This window comes from Fulmarus glacialis, unplaced genomic scaffold (assembly GCF_000690835.1).
Source record: "Fulmarus glacialis isolate BGI_N327 unplaced genomic scaffold, ASM69083v1 scaffold244, whole genome shotgun sequence".
In the NCBI taxonomy this organism is placed as follows: Eukaryota; Metazoa; Chordata; class Aves; order Procellariiformes; family Procellariidae; genus Fulmarus; species Fulmarus glacialis.
In genome coordinates, this window is record NW_009205945.1 from 35008 (window position 1) to 59795 (window position 24788).

Below are 24788 nucleotides of genomic sequence, written 5' to 3' on the forward strand. Positions count from 1 at the left end.
CACTGATGCCCTCTCCAGAGATGATTATGGTAGCACCATGGTAAATCCCATGTTCCTTCACTGCAAGGGTTTTATCTGTAGACAGATGGGGATCTACTATCCACTGTTTTTTCCAGCGGAAGAACAAGGGGGTATCAAGTGAAGCTGGCATGAATCAGGCTCAAAGGAAAGTGAAGGAAGCGGTTCTTTGCTCTTAGAGCTGAACTTGCCCTCTCCAGAGATGATTATGGTAGCACCATGGTAAATCCCATGTTCCTTCACTGCAAGGGTTTTATCTGTAGACAGATGGGGATCTACTATCCACTGTTTTTTCCAGCGGAAGAACAAGGGGGTATCAAGTGAAGCTGGCATGAATCAGGCTCAAAGGAAAGTGAAGGAAGCGGTTCTTTGCTCTTAGAGCTGAACTGTGGAAGCTCATCATGGGATACTGTGGATGTTCACAGTCTACATGTGTGTGAAGGGTCACAGGATCATTTCCTGGAAAAGAAATCCTTTTCTGTATAGTACAAAATGTACAGAAATACTTAGTTTAGGAAGTCTCTGCTTGAGGTTTAGGAGGGTGTTTGGGGGAAGTTCTGCCCAGTTCTCGTACCTTTTCCTAAAGCATCCTCTAATAACCACTGCTGTACTATATTGGACAACTCTCTGAACCTTGCTCTGACGCTGCATCTGTCTCTTGTTTTCCCATCACTTCATATTTCCTCCTGTTTCCCAAGTTTTAGGGTTGTCCCGCTTCCTATTTTTATGTGGCACTGCCCTCTAGCAGCTCTGGACCCCAAAAATGCTGCAAGATGCCAACAGATCGCTGCTGAGCTCAAATGCAAAAGAAGGAAACACAATGTCAGAATGTGAGGTCCAAGCTTCTGAATGAACAAGCACAGGTCAGCAGTGTGAATTTACACCAGAATTTACACCTGTCTCTCACGGAAAACCAAGAGGGTGGGTGTCCCTGCTGATGGGGACATTCCTGCAGTGCAGGAAGACTGGCAGAATGCCCTTATGGTGAACACATAAATAAAGAGAAACCATATTTTGGTATGCGTAAACATGCAAATGCATACATGCAAAGTATACACTTGGGACAGACTTAACAGTACATGAATACACACCCTTGGAAGCATTCCTCTGTGGACATATATGACCCTTGCCCCCTGCCAACATATGTACAACCCCACACATTTTGGGGCAGATTCTCCATATGAAGCTGACCACCTGTCATTGTTTAATATCATATTTTGTTCCTTGGTAGCAAAGCAGCCAAGTGGAACAAAGGCATAGTAAGAACCTCAAATGCAAACTCCTTGTTTCCTTGTTTCAAGGTAAAATGTAACGTGACACATCCCTTCATCACCTATTTGGGATTTTCATAATATTAAAGGGTGGAGCTGTTGTAACTTCCCAGCTCTCCAGCCAGGATGGCTGTGACATGGCAGAGCATAACACCAATCCCTTTATTCCACCCAGGGCTCAGTGGACAGCTCCCAGACACTTTTCTGTCTCCGATACCCTGAGCAGCACAAGGAGCTCTAGCATTCGTAGGACACATTGAGGGTCTACAGGGCAGATACAGGCAGCCCAAAGCTCATATTTCCCATCAGTGTCCTGCCTATCTCTCCCTAGCATAGTGTTTCTGAGCATCTTCTGGCTTAGGAGAAGGAAGAACCAGAAAACATCTGCTGGATTTGGAAGGCAGGACTCAACACTAATCCTGCGATTGTTGAAAATCAGACCGCTATTTTTGTGTCTGCCCTGTTCAATCCTTATCTGAACTAGCTCATTCAGAGGATTACCACTTTGTTTGCAATTCTTAGTCATAATTTACCTTGAATGAATTCCAATTAATAAAATAGTTATCTAAGTGGCAGCCAGGAGGCTGTCTGGAAGGAAGCATTTAAAGAATGCAAGAAAGGAGCCCCCAAAAGAATAGCAGTGCTCTTCCCTTTCCTAACACATGGAGGGGTCCAAACACATCTTTGTCAGGAAGATTATAATCATCTAGATTGGGTCCTATCCCAAATCCACATACCTTAGTTTAATTAGAAGTAAATATCCATCGGGGAACACATTCATACAGGTGCATTTTCAGCAGCAGCCTTATGCCCAGTGTGTCTAATTATATCAAGCTTTGAGAATTTTGCTGAAGCTAATTGCATATTGAGTTTATTCAGGCATCAATAGCCAGTGTGGGTGAAATAAGGCCAGAGCTGCTGGCAACTCATATGTAAATCACTATGACAGATTGCTCTTGGGGAAGAATTCATCTCAGCTACACTTAGATGTTAGACATTCGGATGTGTCAGTGACCCCACATTTGCTTTATACCAGTAGAAGGGAATGGGCACTTCTAGGGTGTGTTTTGACTTGGTTTAGGTCTATACGTGGGGAGAAAATGAGTTATGCTCTGCTTTTCACTGAATGGATCAATCAATTCTGCAATGACAATAAAGAGAGTGTGGGCAACTAGCACACTAGATGTCCTTTTCTGATCTGATGAGTCCCACCCAGAAAGCATGAGCTAGCCCTTTGGCAGACTGCAGATTAGGAGAAACTGTGCCAGAGCGAAAAAGGATGACTGCACATTCCCACAGCTGGATCAAAGGGAAGGTTTGAGCTGAAGGACTGAGGGTGACTCACCTCTAATGATGGCCCCTATAAAAACACCAGTCAGAGCTGGAGGACCATGCATGACAGCTGGCAAGGTGGTGGTAGACGGTTTGACCAGACCTACCACCCTGGCATGGCTTCCTCTTGGGAAAGCTGCAGAGATGTGTGGGTGGCAGCTGCTGCTATTTTCTCCCCTCTCAGCACATACCACCATGGAGTTGTAAGGAAAGACGAGTCATCATTTACCCAGCCACACGGTATCACTGAAGATGGATGGAATGAACCCTGGGCTACGTTTAGACTGAAGGCAGCTGGGGTTTTGTTTTCCTTCCCCTCTCCCTCAGAACGGCGTGGAGCACACAAAACCAAAGCCATCTCCATGTACCAAGAGCAATGGTTGAGCTGTCCATGAGGACTGCCCCAGAGACCCCAGGCAGGAGGGGCCCAGAGGACAGGCTGTAAAAATGGGGTTAGGCTAAGGCAAGCAGTGGGCAAATGAGTCCCAATGCATTGCAGCCACAAACGGTGACCCCATATCCATGCTCTAGGGCAGCTCTGCTTCTGCTGCTCTAATGCAACGGGCATCCAAGGGAGTGAAAGCCCCCAGCGATATCTCTGATGCCCAGACCCACTCCTGCCCCAAGGCACTTACACCACTGCACACCAGCATCACCCCACACTTCACTGAGCTCGGTCAGCAGAGCAGCCCTCATCGCCCAAAGCTGGAGGCTGCAAAATCTACTCACAAGCTTAATGTGAATTTGCTTTCCCAGATATGGCTTTACATTCTCCAGTTCCCTGGAAGTAGACTAGGATGATTTCCCTTGGGGTTTTGTTTGTTTGTTTGCTTGTTTGTTTTAAATATACTGGCACTTCAGAAGAATTGAGTTTCCCCTGGCATTTTTTCTGTTGGCAACTGCGGTTTTAAAGCAAAGACATTCCTATGAGTGCCAAGCATCCAGAGCACCAGGGCTCACAGTGGTGGTATTTGGTACAAATCCATATGAGACAGAGCTGCTGACTGCTAATCTCTTTCCACTTGTCTCCCGCCCTGATGTGTAGACTGTGCTGCATGTTCTTTGAAGACACCAGACGTCTGAATTAAAATCTTTCCATAACAAACAGGAAACCTTATGCCAACTTTCCTGCTGTTTTAGCAATCTTGGCTTTAGGGGATCATCACCTGGTCACCAGTGGCGTCAGCTGTAGCCCTAATGCTACTGTCCTCTTTGTCTAAATAATGGCATTAAGCTGGTTTTGTCCCAGAGACACCAGGAGGGATGCACGCACCCCTTGGCGCTGTTAACGTCATTCACAGCTTCATATCTCAGGGAAATTTTTTTATAAACCCATAATATCTCAATCAAGCACATAACTCTGTGCATGGTAAGTCAGACATAACTAAGTCTGAAATCAGTCCTATTAATAAAACTGTTGCTAACCAGCAGTCAGGAGGTTATCTGGGGGAAGCATTTAGACAATGCAAGCAAGGAGCCCCTCCAGAAAAGAAACAATATTCTTCTTGTTTCATAGCACACTGAGGAATCCTAATACAAACAGCAAGGTTTTCACTTAGCTGTGACAGGGCTAGTTTGGGAGAAGGAGAAGGGGTTGGGGGTTTTTTGTGTGTTCTTGGGAGACTGATTTAGGAGGCAGAAACGCAGCAGATGGAAAGAGGCCCAGAAGGCCATCAAGATCAGTATCATTGTGTTGAGGTTACATTTGCATTTCATAAGCATGTGGGTTTTTCCACTAAGACCTTTTTAAACCTATTAATACACATCATCCCCATCATCCCCTCTCCCATCACCTTCTGTGCAGAGCAGTTAAGATGTACATAAACTCCTCCACTCCTCATGGGAAGACCTTGACACATGGTCAAGTCTCATACAGCCCCATCCCTTACTGTTGTTTGATAGTCACTCCTGACCTCTCATCTCTGCCTTCTGAAACTCTTTTGGTACATCTACATTTAGCTCCCAGGACTGCCCTAAGGACTTTTCCTCATTATTTCTACTCAGCTCATGGTCTGATGGGAGGAAAGTCATGGTACAACACACAGACACTTGACTAGTATATGAGCTGTGATACATGACAGTACAAGGTGTTCCACGTGGTCTTCATGGGGAACAGCTAAAATATAATGAACATTTTGCAGAATAGAAACCCAACCATAAAACTCTGCTGATACTCTATGTTTTCAGTTTTACGTTTGGTCCCCAATGTTTCCAGAAGAAAAATTATTTCAACTTGGACTGAAATGACAGGTCATTTTGGAATGGCAGAAAATATATTGTTTGGGAGTCCAATAGAGAAGTGAATTGTTGACCTTTTACAATACCTAACTATACTGATAATGAAAGTGAAGTGGAAATAGAAATCAACCATTATTTTCAGCTGAATTGGTGAAGCCTTTCATTAAAAAGGTACGTATTTCAAGATCAGGAAAATGAGGTAAAGTCTTTGTCAAGGTCATGCGGAGGGTGCTGCTGCATAAGGAAATACACAAGCACTTTTTTCTCCAGCCTGCACTCTTTTTCACCAGAAGATGGTTACCTTGAATCTTTCTTTTATCTATTTATTCCTGAGAGCTGAAAAATTACAGCAGTATATCACCACTGCTCCTACTATAACTTCAGCAGACTTTATGGCTTCCAGGTCCCTACTTTATTTTGGGATAAGTCTGGATGAGGTCTGCCATGTTGTGGCTTTTGATTCACCTGGTCCCTCAAGAAGTAAATGTGAAAGCCTTGTGTGAAGGAGCGGTGTCTGGTTTGGGGTTAGGAAGCACTGGTTTGGGTCTCAGAGTCACTCCATGGGATGCTCCCAGGTGATGACAGAGCTGGAGAGGGGGAGAGCTGAAGTAGGTGCATAACAGTAAAGGTTATGAGGTGGTGAAGGACTGTGGAGAAACATGAGATCAGTGGTACAGCCAGATTGAGAAATAGATTTGGGGAACCCATGAGGTTCCTACCCCAAGGAAAAAATCACAGAATCACAGAATCATTAAGGTTGGAAAAGACCTCTAAGATCATCAAGTCCAACCGCCAACCCAATACCACCATGCCCACTAAACTACGTCCCTACGCGCCACATCTACCCGTCTTTTAAATACTTCCAGGGATGGTGACTCCACCTCTTCCCTGGGCAGCCTGTTCCAAGGCCTGACCACCCTTTCGGTAAAGAAATTTTTCCTAATGTCCTCTCGTCCTATCACAACACAATCCTGAACCTCAATACCTCAGACTACATCTGCTCAGCCATACTATTGTGCTCTGAATCCTCACTGAGTGAGGAACCACAGCCTGATATGTCTACAGGGCACGGGTTCAGTTTTGCACTTTGCAGGAAGCTTGTCCAAGCACGTGGCAACTCAAAGCAACCTCACCTTTGGCGCTGATGCTCAGCACCCTCAGCCTGAGCTGGGGCGCTGGGTGGCAGTCCCCTGGCAGGGTTTCACATCCCCTTGCTTCTTGTTTTCTTGAAAATACCTTCTGGGGTTGAAGGAGCAGTGCGCTTTTCGATCACTGTGCTTTTCCAACTCTGGTAGTAGCCTATAAATTGATAGCTCCCTTTCTTGGATGGGGAATGTGTTGCCACAGCTTTCCGGAGTACAAAGGGAAATTCCAGAGCCTCAACAGGAGAATGACACAACCTCTTTAGAGAACTGAGACAGCTTCTGGCAACGGCCTGCACCAGAAATATAAAACACTTTGTAGACTGACTGTTCTCCCTGTAGCAACATGGTTTTGGATTCTCCAACCATTTATTGACGGCTGGCTTCCCGCCTTCTCTGCAACTCCCCCCTTCACCAGCCTCACCAGCAGATGTTTGTGCAGATGTTCGCAACCATGGAAGAAATTATAAAACCTAAAAAATACCCTCTGTTAAATCCTGGAGGGGAGCCTGGGGTGTAGGAGAGGTCAGACGTTGCCTATGCTGTCTGCTTGAGGTAGACAATAGCTCATGGGTTGGGTCTCTAATGGAGAAGAGAAGACCCCCAAGGATACAGCTCGTGAACCACATTGCAACACTTCCGAAAGGCTTCAAGCCCTCAAACCTCCTGGTGAGTGGGTGCTAAGAAGGAAAACGGCTCATGTCTCGATCCACATGCATGGGGACAGGTGGACTCCACCATTCCACACATAATTATGGGACAGCATTGCACTTGTGCCCCTTGCAATATGATCATCTTAAGATGGAAGGTCTCAAACAGGACAGGGAAATTAGTCACCAGATAATATATTTGGTGGATATGGTACGTTGGAAAGCGTCCAGGAAAAGTGAAACACTACTGTATTTAATTTGGTAAACAGCTTAAGTAAGGAAAAAAAAGAGACATTATTATTATTATTATTATTATTACACTTACTATTTTGACATAAAAGCCTTTCCCTTTGTCTTTCATTTCCAAAATCAAATGTTTTGTCTTGTAAATACTGGCAGCTTTTTCTTTTCTTTTTTTTTTATTTTAAATTCAAATATTTTTATATTGAAATGGCATATTTCATGTAAATATGACTTAAAGAATCCCACTCCCCCACATTAGATCACTCCAAATCCTACCAAAACAATTCTTTTTGGGCTGAACAAATCCATTTCAAGTTGCCAAAAAAGAATTTCTGTGGCTTTTTTGTGTGTTGCTGAAACCTCCTCCTGAAAATTCAAGCTGGTTTCTTCTAATATTTTAATTCCCCCACCAAGCCTAAAAACAACCACCCTTTGCTAAACTAATTTTGCTCTCAGATGACACAGTTGTGTAACTCCTGTAGGTTGCTGATTGACGTGCCAGTCATGCTAGTAGTGAATGAGACCATATGAGGCATTTAGTTGGCCTAAGTGAAATGAGTTTGATGAGTCTCAGGCAAGATGTAGCAGAAAGGCATCTGTAAAGCAAAAAATCTCCTGGAAGCAAAGGAGTCATTTTTGGATGTGGAAGCTGAAGCTCTTGCTCGTACACAGCGAGGTCCCCTGAGAAATAAAACACTTTGGCAAAGTACCTCCGCCAACAGCACCAGCCACCACAACCATCTACCATGTTTTTCTTCCTCCAAGGTCTAGTCTGACAGTGTTCTGCAGCCCAGCGGTACACACAAAAGAGCTTCAGTGTCCTGGGTAGAAAATATTAAGGTTTTCCCAGACATACCCTGACACGACTTTGCAACGTGATACAAACATCACTCTCTCCCAACTCTGTCCCGAAGGTGTTATTTTTCTCCATCGTTGGCATTGCAGCCATCCCCACCCCAAGCCCTCCTAGGGATGGGATGATGCCAACCGCCAGACCCCAGCAAATCCAGACCATCCTCGTGCACTTGCAGCTCCTGCAAAATCAAACAGTAGCTGGTCCCCCTCACCCTTACCCTGCAACTGTCTTGAAAAAAAACAGGATTAAGCTGCCAAAGCACCGCGATAACGTGCTGGCAACGGGGAGAGCTCTGCTTTTGTTACACGAAGCTGGCAGGCGTAGCGCACATGCCGCTCCCAAAATAATCACACTGTAACCCAGCCCCACTTTCAAATGGGCCAAAGCTTCCCCGTAGAAAATCCACGAGCCCAAATTAATATCTGCCATACTTCGTACTCTGGGGGTTGGTTTGGGTTGGTTTTTTTAAATTATTTTCCAAAGCAGGACGTTATTCCTTGTGAGCTGAAAAACAGAGTGCTCTGATCTCACTATGTAACCGCAGCCGTACTGGATGTTCCTGCCCGTCCCCAGCATCACCAGGGAGCTCAAGTCTGAAAAGCTGAGCCCCGGCTGGGAGGCTGGTCAAGAGGAACGGGAATTTTAAATCCTGCCCTTTTATCGAAATTTCAAATTCTGATGAAAAAAAAGAAAGTAGGAGAAACCGTTTCCCTCTCCCTGTCACCACCACGAGTTTTTCCTTTCAGTCCAGCCTACTGGGGTCCTTTGCTTGATTTAGAGGTTTACGTATTTATGTAGAAAGAAGCCAAATCTGAAGTTTCCTACAACTGCAATTGGAGCTGACGTTTCAGAGTTTTGGTTTGGGTTTTGTTTTTTTTTTCAGTCCCCTTACAACAGTGTCAATGCCCAAAACTTGATCATATTAACAAGTGCTCTGACCCGTGACGGTTTTCTCCAGGCTGACATTGAAAAACAAGTTTCTTCTGAGACCCACGAGGTCTGTGCCTGTCCCACAGCCTCAGTCCCCAACACCCCTTCGCACTCGTTACAGCCAGCTCCTGCCGTCGTACGCAAGGATGTTGGAGGCAGATTCAGTCGTTGTGTTTATGAAGTGCTGTCACCAAGCAGCATGGCATTCGATGACATGTCATTTCTGGACAGAGGGGGGTGCATTTGCAGGGGGGGTGGTTCTTTTTGCAACCATTAAATCAAAGAGAGAGAACATTTTTACCCCCTGCCAGGCTGTGACTCTTACCTACTAGTCAGCACTAACCACAAACACTGAAAAGTTTGAGCTATTTTCCTTACCAACACTATCTTTTTTTTTCCTTCCTTGTTTTTTTTTTCCCCCTTCTTTTTTTTTTCTTTTTTTTTCCCCAAGCATTCAACAGTTATTGTCAGGCTGCTCTTAACCATAGCTGGGTTCTCAATGATGCCTTTTTTTATTTCCTTGCTCCCCATTGCTGTTTTTTTAAGGCTGGGAGGGTTATAAACTGGTTTGTTTTTCTAAGATCATTCACAGGAGCAGACTTCTCGCAGGAGACTTTTCAGCCGCGTCTGCTCGGTGGCTGCGATGTTCCGCTGCTTCCCAGAAAACACAATCGATGGATTGTCACTGTTTCTATTCTGGGTTTTGGATGCGTAAGTTTGCTGGAGCAGAGCAGTTTTTGCAGGCTGGAGGCTGGGTTGGCTCCGGCCGGGTTGCGGGCTGAGTGCCACCTTCCTTCCCGGAGCGATCCCGGCGGGATGGGCTGTGGGGTTCGGCTCTCCTGCACCTGCTGGAGGGCTGGGAGGGGGACACAGGTCCCCGAGTTGGGCATCCAGGCACCTTGCATAGCTACGGCGTGTGCTTGCACATGCACCGGGCATTTGGATAAAGAAAACAAACTGCATAGGAGTGTACGCATGGGTGTAAATGTTTGCTCATCTATATATATATGTCTGTATATATGCGTATATTGATTCATATTTGCATATGAATATACATAAATGCACACTCACATTTCTTTCCTACACACATCTATGCACACATATGCATACTATGTATTTTTATATATCCTTACTATATATATATATATCATAGAATTATAGAACGGTTTGGATTGGAAGGGACCTTGAAGATCATCTAGTTCCAACCCCCCTGCGGTGGGCAGGGACACCTTCCACTAGATCAGGTTGCTCAGAGCCCCGTCCAACCTGACCTTGAACACTTCCAGGGATGGGGCATCCACAGCTTCTCTGGGCAACCCGTTCCAGTGTCCCACCACCCTCACAGTAAAGAATTCCTTCCTAGTATATATTGTATGCACAACTCACATTCACAACCATACGCACACATTAAACCCCAAGCGAGACAGAGAAAGAAGTGAGAGATGATGGTTTATAAAGGACCAGTGTAAATCTGCACTGATCCTTTTAAACCTAGAGGCTAGGATCTTTTGGATGCAGAGCACAGATCTTTGGAAAAGTAGGATGCAGGTATTCAGCTGGGATAAATCAGCATGGGTGTGTGCGTGACTGGAGGGGGCTATGCTGATTGACCCGCTGCTGGGAATCAATCCATGAGGTGGACAGCATTCACAAGCAAAAGCTGCTAAAGCTCTCCTGATCCCTGTTATTAGTGGCAGCAACACCCAGTTCCCTGGCTATGGCTGGGATTCTGGGAAGCAGATATCTCACCAAAGAGAGCTGGGCTGCCAACTAACCGCATATCCTGAGCACAGCACGGTGATTTCAGGTTAAATTTAGTTGATTCCCTCTTCTCCCTGTCTGCTTTTTTAGGATTCAGATTGCAGATAGGACAGGGGAGGGAACAATGCCATGTAAGGTACAGGCATACAATGAGACATGAAATTAAACTCAAGAAGGAAATTTGCTTAGGAGGGAAAAAAAAAACATTCTGGAGATTATATTGGCATTGCCCCTCTCCTAATATTACATCCATTCCCTTTCCCATATTTCTTTCCACTTCTTTACACTGGCCAGCATGTGATAATTTTATACATACGTATATATATATGAAATATTGTTAGGAAATTTGACGTTGTTGTTGCTGGTTTTAATAATACCTGGGCTTTAACCAATCCTTTTGCCACTTGGAAACCTTGCAATAAAGTCTAAGCAACCCATCAGTCCTTGGGCTGGGGGAGGAAAGAAGGCGGAGGTGGAGGAGCTCACTATTAGTCTAATGTCGGAAAGCCCCACAGTTTGAGACCATTTAGAACCACTACAGCTTTAGGAGAGGCTGGGATGATTTCGGACCCAAAGCCCCAGAGCCTGTGCCACGAGGTGGGCAGGTCTCATCGCTGGAGCCATGTGCATAGAGAGGCAGCAGGAGCTTTTCCCACGCTCCTGCTCTTGGTGCAGAGCTAACTGGTTACCCCGCTTTCGGCCATCCCAGAGCAGGTACCCACTGCACGCCTCTGCCTGAAAATCAGCGTAGGTACACTCTGTCTTTTGCTGCTGCCAAGAGGAACTGCTCTGAAGTAGCTTTTAGGTATTTATATCAGTCCTACTCTTCTAACACATCAAAACCCTTCACGAAAGCCCATCTCAGAGCTATAATTACCACTGTCCCCATTTTGCTGCTGGAGCATGTAAGTGCAGAGACAGGTCTTTAGCCAAGGTGATTGTTCCCAAGGTTACCCTTGGGGCTTGCACAGAGAAGCTGAAGGGCTCTTTCGCTTGGAACGCTTTTCATCTGGAGATGCGTTGCCCTGGGCCAGCATGGCAAGGACTTGGTGACAGTTTGGTAGCCAACCTGCCCCTGAGAAGGGATGGGGTGCGGGACCAGGAGGGAAGGCAGCACATCATCATCTGGCTCTGAGTCATGTCCCCATCCAACTCATGACCTGTGTGGCTCTGCTCCACACAGGGAACACCACTAATGCTTTTTTCCATCCTGTCAGCACAGACACCAGGGAAAAGTGCACCCAGGCACCTCTGCCCGAACACTAACGTTTTGCAAAAGTTAGGGGAAACCCAAAGTTTCTGTTTCTGCTAAGAGCCACTGTTCCTCTCCGCCCCCATCCCTCCTATAGCTACTCTCAACATTTTTTCCCCGTCTCTAAGTGAAGATTTAACTGGTTTACGAGAGAAATAAATACTCTGTCTCTACAGTCCAGCTTTCCAGCAGCTTGGGAAAAGTTAGCACTTTGGCCAGGGCCTTCTGCATGCTCTGAGCTGTGCATTTAATTTAAATTTAATAGTTATTGCACGTTACACAAATGGCGATTAAAACCATATTGATTGAGGTTTAGCAGCTATGTGAGAAATGCAGATCTTATTACAGAGCTGCTCCATATCCCGAGTGTGCTTTTAATAACTCCCTGCTCATCAAGGGGCAGATTGGAGAGAGGAAAAGGAAACGGCAAGGCTGGGAGGCACCGGCTGGAGGGACGATGGTAAGGCTGCGGGTCGGGCAGCTCTCACTCTCGCTTCCCACCTCAGGTACGCACACACCCATAGCACGAGATCTCCACATCGATATGCTGCTTACTTTCCCATCTATAAATCAAAGAAAACCTACCTCACGCACAACTATAGACATGCAAACAAACCTACAGAGGCCACATCCACACCACGTGCTGGAGAAGCAGACAAACATGTTGGCGGAGATCTCAGAAGATAAATTTCCGTGACAGGATGTATTGCCATAAGGGCTTTCTAGGTCAGGACCTGCTGCAGGGCCACTTGAAAACCCCAGAAGCTGTCAAAACAGGGTTTATTTGCTATTCTCTCATCCCCCCCCTTTTCGAAAAGCTGCAAAGTTCATTCAGTGGCAAAGCAGAAATAAACAACCTCTTGTGTCCTAGCCTGTCTGAGATAACGACTGAAAAGAGAAAACAAACGGGGACAATAACAACTGCATTGAAATCACCCTGCTGAGTGCAGTGCAACCCCTTTCAAACCAGCTCTTTGCTTTTGCACAATTCTTTGGTTTGCACTTTTTGCACAATTTCCATGCTTCACACAGAAATGAAGAGCAGGCTGGGAAGTACTGCAGAGACAAGGAGCGTATAAATGTCAGGGGAGACAGATAAAGATGTGAAACATGCAGGGTTACAAGGGGAAATGTAGAGGGAGATGAAAAAAACCCTAGACACGTTTGCAGAAAACCTTACTTTCGATGATTTCAGATGACTCAGTAAAGCTGGGCCACCCCTGGGCAGGGTTTACCCAGTGCCACAGCCTTTTCTTCTGTATTAGGGAAATAAAGTTGATGGTGTTTAAGACCCTCTAAAGAAATCGTCTTCTTTCCAGGAGAGACTAAGGAAAATCACGTTCAGAAAGTCCGGCTGCACTTCTGCCTCAGCAATCCAGATAGAGTCAGAAAGCAGCACATTTCAATTTAAATGTGAATTACTGAGGATTCAGTAATGCTGCAACTCTTGAGTTATTTCAAATAAAAAAGAGCATATGAAACTTGACAGGTTTTCATCTCTACATCCCTCAGACCGAGCTGAGCTGTTTACAGGTTTGGGTTTGTACGTCCCTGTGCCACAGACGTCAGACATTGCAGAAAAGTTATTTTTTGGCAGCTGCATAATAAAGACTTGGAAGGGGAAACTGCCCAGAAAAATGATTTAAAAAAAAAAAAAAATCATACTACTACATATCTTAGGGTGCCACTGAGCAATTTCCAAATTTTAGGGGAAAAAGTCATTTTGATTAAGAATGAAAACAGGTTTTGGTTTTGTGTTCTACTTGATGACAGTTTTAGTTGGAAATGAGGGACAAAAATTGTTCCAGATTGGTCAAAATGTTCTCTTTTGTCCAAATGGAAGTAATTTCAACCATTAAAAATTTCTGGGTATTTTTTTATATAAGAAGGAAAGAACCCTCCAAAATTAATAGCTGCTTCAGATCAAAAAAATCTAAACAGGGAATTAACTAAAAAAAGCTGAAACTGGTAATTTTCTTTATCCTTTTTAGATTTTTTGAAAAGTCTTTGAAAAATCTGTGTGTATTTGCAAAACATTCTGGTATCACCAAACTGCACTTTTCAAGTCTCCCTAAAAAGTATTTTTACGAGAAACATCACCCAGCTCTGCGAACAAGAGAGATATACAAAGATAGCCAGACTCTCGTTGGCCCAGAAAATTCATCTGGAAAGCTCCTTCGATTTCCAGTGCTATTCGGTTTTGGCCCTAAGAATGAGTGGAATATACCACAAAGAAACCCTTTTGCTGTGTTTTAATGCACGCTTGCTCAACATCTTACTATTTCTTCGCTGCTTTGCATCCTGGCCTGCATCTCTTGGGGTTCACCTCTTTTGGGGATGCTACAGCCCCGGGGACATGAGTCATCCTTCATCCTGTCTTCTGATGAAACATTTCTCTGGGTCAAGGCTACAGGTTGTTTCCTAATGCTGAAATAACCCTTTACACTTTCAGGCACTGATTCGTTTCTGTCAAGCAAGCTGCCAAATTCATGTCAACCTGGGGCCATCTGCTCCGAAGGAAGGGACAGGAGGGGGAAAGTTGCTCTCTCCACTATTAAAAGCTGCCCCACAATGGCCAGTCTGGCTGGGAACGTCCTCTGCTTCCAGAGTGACATAGTGTGATAAATAAAGGAGAGGATAAAAGAGCAGAGCTGCCTTTAGAAGCATGCTATGGCAGCATGGCATTTTAATGATGCTCATCTCTGGGGTCCATCCAGAAGCACTGAAGATAATTGCTAATGGGGCATTATGAGCTTGACCATCACCTGATTTTTATGTGCAAGGCAGTGTGTCTCAGCCACCGACTTCTGAGAAATAGCTGTGGTAGCTTCATACAACGGCCTCTCACAGGCAGGGAGGCTTTGGGGAGGGAACAGAGACTGTGCTGACGGCCCCGGCAGCATCCTCCGGCTGAGCTTCCCCTCCCCCCCCGCCTGTGTGTGTGCAACGTGCGTGACGTCAGACCTCTGCACCCCCCGCTGCGCCGAGGGCATGGGGCAGGGTAGGAAAAAGCACCATTTATGGAGGAAAAGTGCCATGCCTCGGACTTTAGCTGCCCTGAATTGGGAGGAGAATCCCGCCAGGAGGATGATCCTCTTCCAGTTCCCACCCAATTGCTGCCCATTATGACCTGAAATCCTCAGGTCAGGTTTTTCCTAGGAAGGACCACAGGCTGCTGAAGTTGGATTCCCCCCAGCTTCGAGGGGATGGCGGATGGGGAGGATGCGAGATTTTCTTTCAGACGTAGTAGAGATTGCTCAGGTTCGGGATCCTGCAGATCCGTTCTCCTCCATGGTCGGCCCAGAGCCAGGATTCTGGAGTAGGACCATCATTCCTTTTAGAGCAGGGGCTTGGGCAGAATCGCTAACATTCAGCAGCCAATGTCTATACTGTGGAAAAGTCCCCAGACTGGTAGAAATCCAAACCAGTGGAGCTATACAGCACCGTACAAATCAGGTAGTTTGACTGGCTTGCATCCAGGCACAGTCCAGCTCTGGCAGTGTTCTACTGGTGAGCATCAAGTATTTGCAGTTCTCTTTAGCTGGGACACAAAAGTGAGCTGCCAGGGCTCTTCACTGCATCCAGATCACGGCTTGAGCGTCCCTGCTCTTCAGTGGGCCCTCTTCGCTACCACTCCTTCATTCAATCTACCTTAGATGGTCGTCTTCAAGTGAAATAAATGAACTTCTGAAAGTGCCTGTTTCTTTTAGCAACTGTAATGGGAGCCTGAAGACACTAGCTCAGCCTTGAATATTTAACTTGTAGATGCCTGAAATACAGCAGGTGAATCCAACTTTTTTTCTTCCTTTCTTTCTTTCTCATCGGGCCAAAAATGCTTTTCCCTAACTAAAATCTTTGGGCTGAGTAGAGCTCGTCTGGGTCAAAATCTGCATATAAGATGTCAGATTAGATGATTTAACAGCCTTGAGCTCTATAAAACAAGTACTCGCCACACTCACTGACATTAAATGCTAATAGATCATGCAGGAGCCTTTGGCCTTCTTCACTCACCTTCATATTTCTATTTGGTGTAGGCTGAGCATGGCAGAGGACCATGCTTATCCTGGTTATTCCAATTGAATGGAATTTCTCCTATTTTATTCTTTTCTGGTTCTTCTCCTGTGCCCATCCCAAGGGTTATCAGGGCACTTTGGTTCATTAGCTTTCTACTGCAAAAGGGCAGTGGGTTGTGTGTTAATTACTTGTGGAAACTTTTTAATAATGCAATCCAAACCTCCAGTGACTTTCTGCACTTATCTGGGTAGTCTACTAAGACCCTGCGCTTGAGGTAATAACTCAAAGTTGTGCAGCCAAAGGTTTCAGGGTGGAGCTCCTTTTTCTTCACTATAACCCGCTGAGACAGACATCTCATCTAAGCGAAATGTCTAGGTTCCCTCCCTAGAAGCCAGGCTGGCTTTTTCCCCTTTCAAATAAAGATTCATCCCATCCTGAGAAAGATATCTGCTATTTAAAATAGGTGGCATCTGAAATCTTCCTCTGGAGTAACAGCAGTTTGTACCATTATTATGCTGAAAAGGGCGTTGTCTCTATGCATCTGAAGGTACTTTGCCAGATCAATGCAATTTTTGAGCACATACCCAAGAGGCATTCGTCGCTCGCTAAATTAAAAATAAATCACAATAAGCTTACAAAAGTTCTCACACCTTTCCAGAGCACCAGTCCATAGCAAGAACGGTGAGTCAGAGGCAAATCCCATAAAACGCAAAGGGAAAAATTTCCCACTGACTCCCACGAGCTTGCAATGGGGTCTCTTGTCTTTGCTAAACTTTTAGTCGTTTTTGCCTGGGGCCTCCTCAAGACTCACTACTCAAATTTCTCTGTGCTTCAAAGGCTCAGGAAGAAACCACCGAGAGAAAGAGGCCCAGCGTGGGCTCGGTTTAGCCTGGCAGGTGTCTGCCCACTTCAGAAACCTTCAAATATGTGAGCACAGGAGGGAAATTGCTCTCTAAAAGTATTTCTGCTGAGATGCACTGTAGGCCAATAATAATAATGGTGATGACAATGGGAATATGTAGCACCTGGAAGGAATGAAACCAAGGGAAAAAATAGATTGGAGAGAGAAAAATGAGAGGGTGTTGGGAGGTTGAACGCATATGGTGGCCACCTTCAGCTGTCTTGATGCCTGATCTTGGAGGCTCAGGTATACACATATAAAGAGTTCCCACGTCACTCTCAAGGAAGACTTGGCCAAACTCTCAATGAGATCTAACATCCTGACAGGTTTCAAAGCAGGCAAAGACCTACATCCCCCCACATCTTACTAAAACATAACACGATTTCTTCTTCCAAGCTGGGTCTGATACGTGTACACTGCATGGGATATCCAGACAGGCTTTCTTCTGAATCAGACAAGCCCTTAGTTGTCTGGATGCCTTTAATATGTCCCAGGTCATCATCTACTCAGAGACCCAAAGAAATGGTCCCCACACTGAGAATGAGCTGCCCTGTGTGGGTGGCTCAGGGACAGCTCTGTACCACCTTCTACCTGGTGCACCGTTGACACAGATGTGCTTTCCTGGTGTACAGCGGGGGTGAAACAGGTTGGTGAATGGCTTTGAAGAATCCTGCTCCTGTTGTCTCTGCACCAGAGGGAAGGGGTTCTTCAATATGTTGATTCAGACCGTGACTGCACTGGGATGTCCTAATCTTGTGCCAGCAAATGGCTTTTTCTGGCCATCACACAGTGTTTCCTACACAACCCCTGTTGTGTCATGCTTTCCATGGGTCTATGTTGCAAAGGACCTTACTACACTCCTGCCACCAGCCAGCTACAAGTTTATCTGCTGTTGAGCCTCGCACGCCAGAAGAGATCTGCGCCCAGGAGCTCATACCCTGTTTTAGCTCACACATCCAGATAAAATACTTCTTTTGCACGCTCAAAATCTCTCTTAAGTGGGCCAACATATCAGCTTTCTTATTCACAAACAAGCCTTTTTGCCTACAAAACCCTTCACCCCTACACCCACACCCACACACTCCCCTCTCTCTTTACAGAAGTCAGGGATGTCGCTAAATACCTCTCTCTCAGTAAGAAGTACATTCAAAACCTCTCACGCAGCTACAAAACTTCAAGAAATCAGGGCACACACCCTATGGCTACTGATTGCCCACACAAACTCCTCAAAACGTGGCTACAAAACCTCTGCCTTCACACACAAAGGCACAAAGGTGTCATATGCTGCTTCACCCTCTCTTGTACACACATTCATTCCTCCCATAAACTGAATTTCTTTCATACAGCCACATGTTTAATAGAGCATATTTTTTCTCTCATGGACACTAATGCAACACATTTACCCAACAAACAAAATCCTTTTTATCCACAAAGTAACTCCTGCTTTTTCATTCCCCCATCTAAACCCTTCTCACAGGTATGTCTACTATTAACTCATATACATTTCTCCCATGTAAAAACTCGCTCTGAAATCTCATTTCAGTCACTTCAGCCCAGAATAAATTCTTCAGCAAGGCACCAAAACTGCTCTGACAATCTCCCTTAGCAGGACATTTGTTGTTGAAATGGAATTTCTCTCCTTGAAAATCAATCCATCTCCCCCAAGAGACGTTTGCTTCCCTTCCCCCAGACTGCAGCCTTCCCGACCTCTGTCCAGCTCTGCTTCACGCTGCGGCAGAGGCTCACACGTGCACCCCTGCACGTCTGCCTGGCTACGACCCTGCCATCGCACTGCGGCACGCTCGGTGCTTTGGAGCTGAACAGACAAGTCCGACAGGGACTCATCTTTACCAGTGCTGCACGATGCCTGCTTATTTCCCTCGTGGCTGCTCCCATCCTGGATGCTCTTACATCTTTTCTTGTAGAAAAAGGGAAGGAGCATTTATTTCTTAGTATCCCTGCAGATGTTCAGAAGCCTGCAGGGCTTTTCGGGGAGAACAGGTTTCACATGGCTTCAAGATCACAGCACTCCACAAAAATAAACGATGACTGTTTTTTCCCCAGGCACCTGTATTACTGCATGCTGCTACAATAAGCATATCAAGTGATGACGTGGGAAAATGGGGTTATTAAGGGTAACTCTATATGGTAAGCCGTGTCCCTTCCAAGTCCTCACATACGCCAGCTGTCTCTCTGTGGCCTTTTTGTACCCAGGACTCACTGGACTTTGAGCACGTCATCTCAGCTAACTTTAGCTGCTGAAATGTTGGCACCCAAATACCTGTCTCATCTCCCTTTATCAAGAGATCAGCACCTCCAAGGGTGATTCAAGCCATCCTGATACAGGTGTTTAGCACCGCTGCAAGAGATAAACCTCTAGAAAGTTTCTCTCTGCTGATTGTAGACGATCTGTTTAAGATCAATGATCAACTTTCCAATGGTTAGAGCTAAATAAGCCAGTCCCACTTTCTGTGTCCATAACAGTAAAAGATGAATCCTGTTTTGCATCAGCCTTACTATTTTTCAAGAGAGCAGAATATATTTCTGGCAAAATGTGCCCCCCAGCTAAAAGACAGCATTCAAGTGGAAATGAATTAGATATATGGAAAAGACAATCGTCTTGCTACAAAATCTCTTCAGGACAATCTGTTCCCCAAGGTAAAGAGGTTGAGGGGCTATTCTAGAGAAACACTTTCTTAAAAAAAGACTTCCTCGTGGACTCAGCCAAACTCTTACAGAAAAACAAATGCACAAAGAAACCTCAAAACTCTTATCTATGAGTTGCAAACAACATTCAATCGCACCCAATCTACTTTGAAAATTTCTAAATATTGGGTCAAATTCTATGGGAATGTACATGTGAGCAACATTAAAACTTGAGAATAACTGCATTTAGGCCACCATACCTGACATCCCAATGCAGACCCAATACAGATTGAGACCGTGAAGCAGCAAGAGAAAGATAATGGGAAAATGTAATATGATTCTGGAGTGCAAAATAAGGCTCTTAGACCATTATCAATACAGCAAAATATAACAGTCAGGAAAATTGAAACAAGAAGTACTTTTCTCTTCCACAGAAATATTTTAGTTTTGAGACTTTTTAGTGTCTAAAAAAAAAGTTAAAAAAATCCAAATACAAAATTGTGCAATAAGGTCTGAGAATAAATATTCATAATTTGAGACATTCCCATCAGAAGATGCATTTTGATCATTTTTAACATTTTGTTTTGATACAAGCTTGTTTTCCTCGCCTTTTATTAACTATAGACTATCTTCAGCATGAAAAAAAGAGCCAGTTTCATCCTGGAATGCAGAAACGGAATGTTTGGAGAATTTCAAAACTCATTAAAGCATTTTTTTCAAATGTTGTACAATGATCTAGGGAGGTATTCTGATCTACACCAGATGGCCTGAGCTGCACCAGAGCTAGGTTTGTGGAACAGGAAGCCATATATTTACCAGACCCAGCACTTGTGCACAAATAGCTTCAATTGTGACAAAAGTGTTTTTGATGAAAAACATTTAATTGAAAAATTCCCAGGAAAACTTCTCTAGAGAATATCATCTCCCCTTGGTACAAGTTTTGGAAAAAAAAAAACAAAACAGACCCAAAGCATGCATCTACCAATGCTTTCCCTAGTCCAGTTTTGTATATAGTAGATAATGGAATAGTCTCTGCAAAGACGAAGAGATGTTATCACGGGAGTACTGGATTTACTTATCTTTTAGGAACTCAATAAATATTTTTTAGCACTTTAAAAAACATGAGAAGAGTCCATAACTGCAAATTGCACTGGAGGGAAAAATAAGAATTTGCATGAATAAGTATGCAGAGTGAGTAGGTTTTAAAAAAAAAATGTAGAAATGAATTGGTTTCAAACCCTATTTGGATGAAAATGTATTTGATGATTTTGAAATTGTGGTGACTGCAAAGATGCATGACTATTTTTTGAGTGGTACCAGTTTGGGGTTTGTTGTTTTTTTTTTTAATTACAGCTCACCTCTCTACTGGACTTAGCTGCCCTTCATACCACACGACAATGTCATAGTATCCCGGCTGAATATTACCATAACGTCACGGCATCCCGGCTGAAGGTATCTGTGCCCTCTAAGAGAAGTTATTGCAGTCGCCCCCTCCTCCTTTTACAGTGCAGGAATGTTAAGTACAGAGATGTTAGCAGAGAGCTGGATCCCACCACGTACCACTTGCCCAAGGTCACGGTGGAAGTCCTTCTCAGACCACAGCATTAACTCTGGTGTCATTATTCTTAAAACTAGCCCAAAACCAAATTCCTTGTAATCTGATTTCTTCTTGATATAGTTACAAATGATTGGGGTTTTTTTCACCAGTATTTAAACTGAAAGATTTTCAAGGTCTTTATGATTCAAGGAAGAACAAACCCATTTTCAGTGCTTCCTTTGGTAGAAAACCCCAGTTGCAGGAGTCAGTCCCATGTGGAAGAAGCAAACGGTTTCAGCAGCCCATGATTTACAAGCGACCCGTGAGTCCTGTTTCGGTGTGCTCAGGAGGCATGCTGAAGAGACAGATGAACTTACTCCCTTTCTCACATAGTTTCTGTGTTTTCCTGAGGGGGGAAACTACTCTTTGAGCTAACAAGAGAGGGTCCCAGAGAGATCGCCTCAGCTCTGAGGAGCTGGTGCCATGGATGGCAGTGGAGATCTGCCCATTTTCCTCTTTGGCATTATCTAGTCTTGCCTCATGTCCTATGGCTCACCTTAAACACAGGTGATCACCAGGACTCCCCTGTTAGTTGCTCAATTTCTTGTAAGAAACAGGAAAGAATCTGGCTGCTTTAAATTAATCAACAAAATAATGCTGATTTACACCCAATCCCCATGAGAAAGAAACCTGTGAGATGTTGCAAAGCTCCCCTTCTTTTCCCCCAGAGCAATTCCTTTTCCCAAAGGACAATTCCCAAAGGACAATGCCTTGCAAAGAAATCCTGCTATGTCTTGCAGTGTCTATCCGTCATGGAGTATTTACTGTGCAAACAAAATGGGAAAGCTGTTCCTAGAGATGCGTGCAGGGGTCTCTGACGTTGCCTGTGAATGAGTGTGGTGCAGAAGGAGCAAAGGGGAACTAGTCATTTTTAGACCTTTATTTGCTTATTGCATTTTTATAAGTCAAGAGGTCACTCTTTGATAGTCCATTTCATGGTCATTTCTATAGGAATATATAATTTCTTTCTCCTTATCATTCTCTGAGAGAAATTACTTTTGAAATAAAAGAGACACTCTCAGGTATCTGCTGAAGGGTCAATTCCCATGGAAAAAAGCCTTTGAAAGGGAAACAAATCTCCAGCATCCTCAATAGGAATTACCTACTTCACAGCTTTAAAACCTTGAGTGTTTCCTAAACACTGGCAGTTCCCTGTCAATGGGGTGGTTCATTGAAAGGGAAATGTGATGCCAGTTAGGCAGCTCAGGATTAGAGTAGTGACCCCAAATTCTCTCAAAACCTATTTCTGAAAAGGCCTTGGAAACATAATCTTGTCCTTACACATTTGAGCAAGACTTCAGCAAACCCTGCTGAGATCAACAGTGACTCTTTCCGGCAGAGAGTTCTCTAAAGGGGAAGAAGGAGGAGAAGGCTCATGCCCTTTGAAGGAATCCTTGGGGCAGAACCTGAAAACAGCAGATCATTCAGGAAATCATTCCGTTTCTCTCTGCCTTCCAAAACACATGCATAAGCACACAGTTCCTTTGCCATTCAGTTGGGCTTTTCTGTAAACCACAGGAGGTACCACTGGCTCACTTTAAGAAAGTCCCAGACTGGTGATGTCTACCAAAGTGATGCATTCCAGGCAGAGAGAAATGAATTCAACCCATGCTCCAAGCCCACTCCAAACGTACAATCTAGCCTTGGCCGTTGGTTAGTCAGGGGTTAGCCCTGAGTACAGTCAAGCCTTCCTGGCATCTACCTGCAATATTGCCTGCAGAGGAGCAGGAAGTTTCCCACTGAGGTCGGTGAAGCTTGCATGCAGTAAAGTTTGCCGCTTTGGGGGTAAGATGGGACCAACAGGTCTGAACATCCTCAGATAAAATAAGATTCAGCTTTTAGCTTCTCTGTTTAGCAGAGCCCCCGGTGATTTTGCTCCCACTCTTACTCTACCTGTGGCAATTGCCTGTGCTGCTCATCTTCTGCTCAAAACCAAGAGCTATTTTTGGAGAATGTTATCTCACAGCATTGAATACACCACCACCACAGAACCACCACCAACCCAAGCCCCACCACCATGCTTTCTCCCATGCCAGGTTAAAAGATACATACTTTGATAGAAGCTGGGTTAAATTCAACTTCTTTTTTGGGTTCTGGTTCTGCTGGTTTAGGCGCTGGTTTGGGTTCTTCCTTCTTAGGTTCAGCCTTCTTAGGTTCGGGCTTCTTTGGAGGCATGTTGGTTTGCGGGTGGGCTGCTTTAGAAAGGGAGAGAAGGAGACAGACAAGAAAGAGGTGGCTGCTGCAGGATAAATCACCAGCGCACACAGGTCTTTATCCCTGACCAGTCTCTTGAAGTCACACATTGTGTCACTCTCAGACCTGTCACATGCCAGAGCTTACAATAGGGCCACTGCTATAAAAGGACAAGACATTTACCCGGCTATTTTAGAGCCATCCGATATGGCATTGTTACGAATTAGCACTTAAATGGAAAGAGAGTTTGGGGGTTTTAGGGCTGAGCCTGGCGCTGGGTCAAACATTTTTGGTGTGCGTGTGCGTGCGTGTACATGTACAAGGGGGAGGTTGGGTTACGACCCAGGTTCCATCGATGGGTTTTATCCTCCCCAGGGCCACGCTGAGACTTACCTTCCCAGCTCAGTTGCTGCAGAGTGTCTCTCTTTCAGGCTGGACGGCACCCCTGGCCTTTGTTGTGCTGCGGTTCATTAAAAGACAAGCACAGATTTATATTTAGACATGAGGATGGAGCTATATGGGAGGTTGACCATCAACATGTCAGCTGGCGCAGGGGAGAATTTGTGCCTCAGATCACACACTGGTCTTCTCCTGGGAAGACCCAAAAAACCAGTATTGCTTATAGCAGAATGCATCTAAACACACACACACGCGGGGGCTAGGATAGCACTGGGTGTCCGTAAGTACATCCTCATGGCTGAGATTTTCCAGACCATTTTAGGGACTTGAATGTCAAATTCCTATTAAAATAACTAAGATAAGGATAACCATTTGAAGCTTTTCTAATCCCAGCCTTACTTTTATTTAAATAACCCCCCTTCAAAGCAAAACGGAGTTAACAATTTTCAGATCTGTATTCGCTTATGTCATTTTTCTAAATCAGGAGGTCACTCTCTGAGACATGGTCGCTTCCACATTAGCTAGATTTTTTTTTTTCCAAAAAACCATCATCCCCTGTAACAAGACAACCACCCACCAAACCACAATGTATTTGAAAAGGGGATCTATGCTGGCACTTCAAATAAATACCAGTTGAATCATAAATCTCTTTTTTTTTCTTACTTATTATGTCATCCTGATAATCTACCATTCAAACCCCTTTTCCCAACACCGCTGCCAGCCTGACCCCCCAGTGCCTGCCTCTCTGCCCTCCTCGGTTCTCCGGTGGCTCTGCTGGAAAACCGCTTGTGCTTTATCCTGCCCAGCTGCTCCCAAATCGCGGCACATCTCTTACTGGCAGGACACAAACAGCTTTGAAGTGTGACATGAATAGAACGCAGAAAGCTGGCCACCCCCGTTAAGCTGCTGTCTCCAGCATGACTTCAGCACGTGAAAACAGTTGGGGATCCTGGAGAGACTGGAGCGGGGATGGAGAAGGGCTGGGCTTGGTGTCTATGCACCATAGTGTGCAGTTCCAGGTCCTACCTGAATGAGAGCCTGCTTTCTGATTCCAGGTTCGAGGCAATGCCGCAGTATTTATCACAGTAATAAATACATCACTGCAATAGCGTGATTATCACAGTGATGGTAATTTGTGTTTTTTGGATAATGGGAAGCAAATCTCATCCCTCTAATCAAAGAGGACACTTTGAGAACATTGTCTATGACAGGAGTCCTGAGCTGCTCCTGACCAAGCCAGTGAGGTGTTTTGGTGTTTCAGTGTTTCAGGGACAGCCTGGAGAACTGCATTTTTCCGTGCAGTGTGTCACCTTCCAGGAAACTCAGTTCTGGTCAAAGCTGGTAG

At 44.9% G+C, this 24788-nt stretch overlaps 1 protein-coding gene across 1 annotated transcript in view; it reads right to left on the reverse strand.

The window, feature by feature from the left end:
• The window catches only part of MYL3 (myosin, light chain 3, alkali; ventricular, skeletal, slow), a 38602-nt gene extending 15472 nt beyond the window's left edge, over positions 1-23130 (reverse strand). The window contains exon 1 of the mRNA XM_009575559.1: positions 22904-23130. Coding sequence (XP_009573854.1) covers positions 22904-23026 — 123 coding nt within the window. The 5' untranslated portion in view covers positions 23027-23130. The remainder of the gene's footprint in view (positions 1-22903) is intronic.
• Between the last annotated feature and the right edge of the window lie 1658 nt (positions 23131-24788).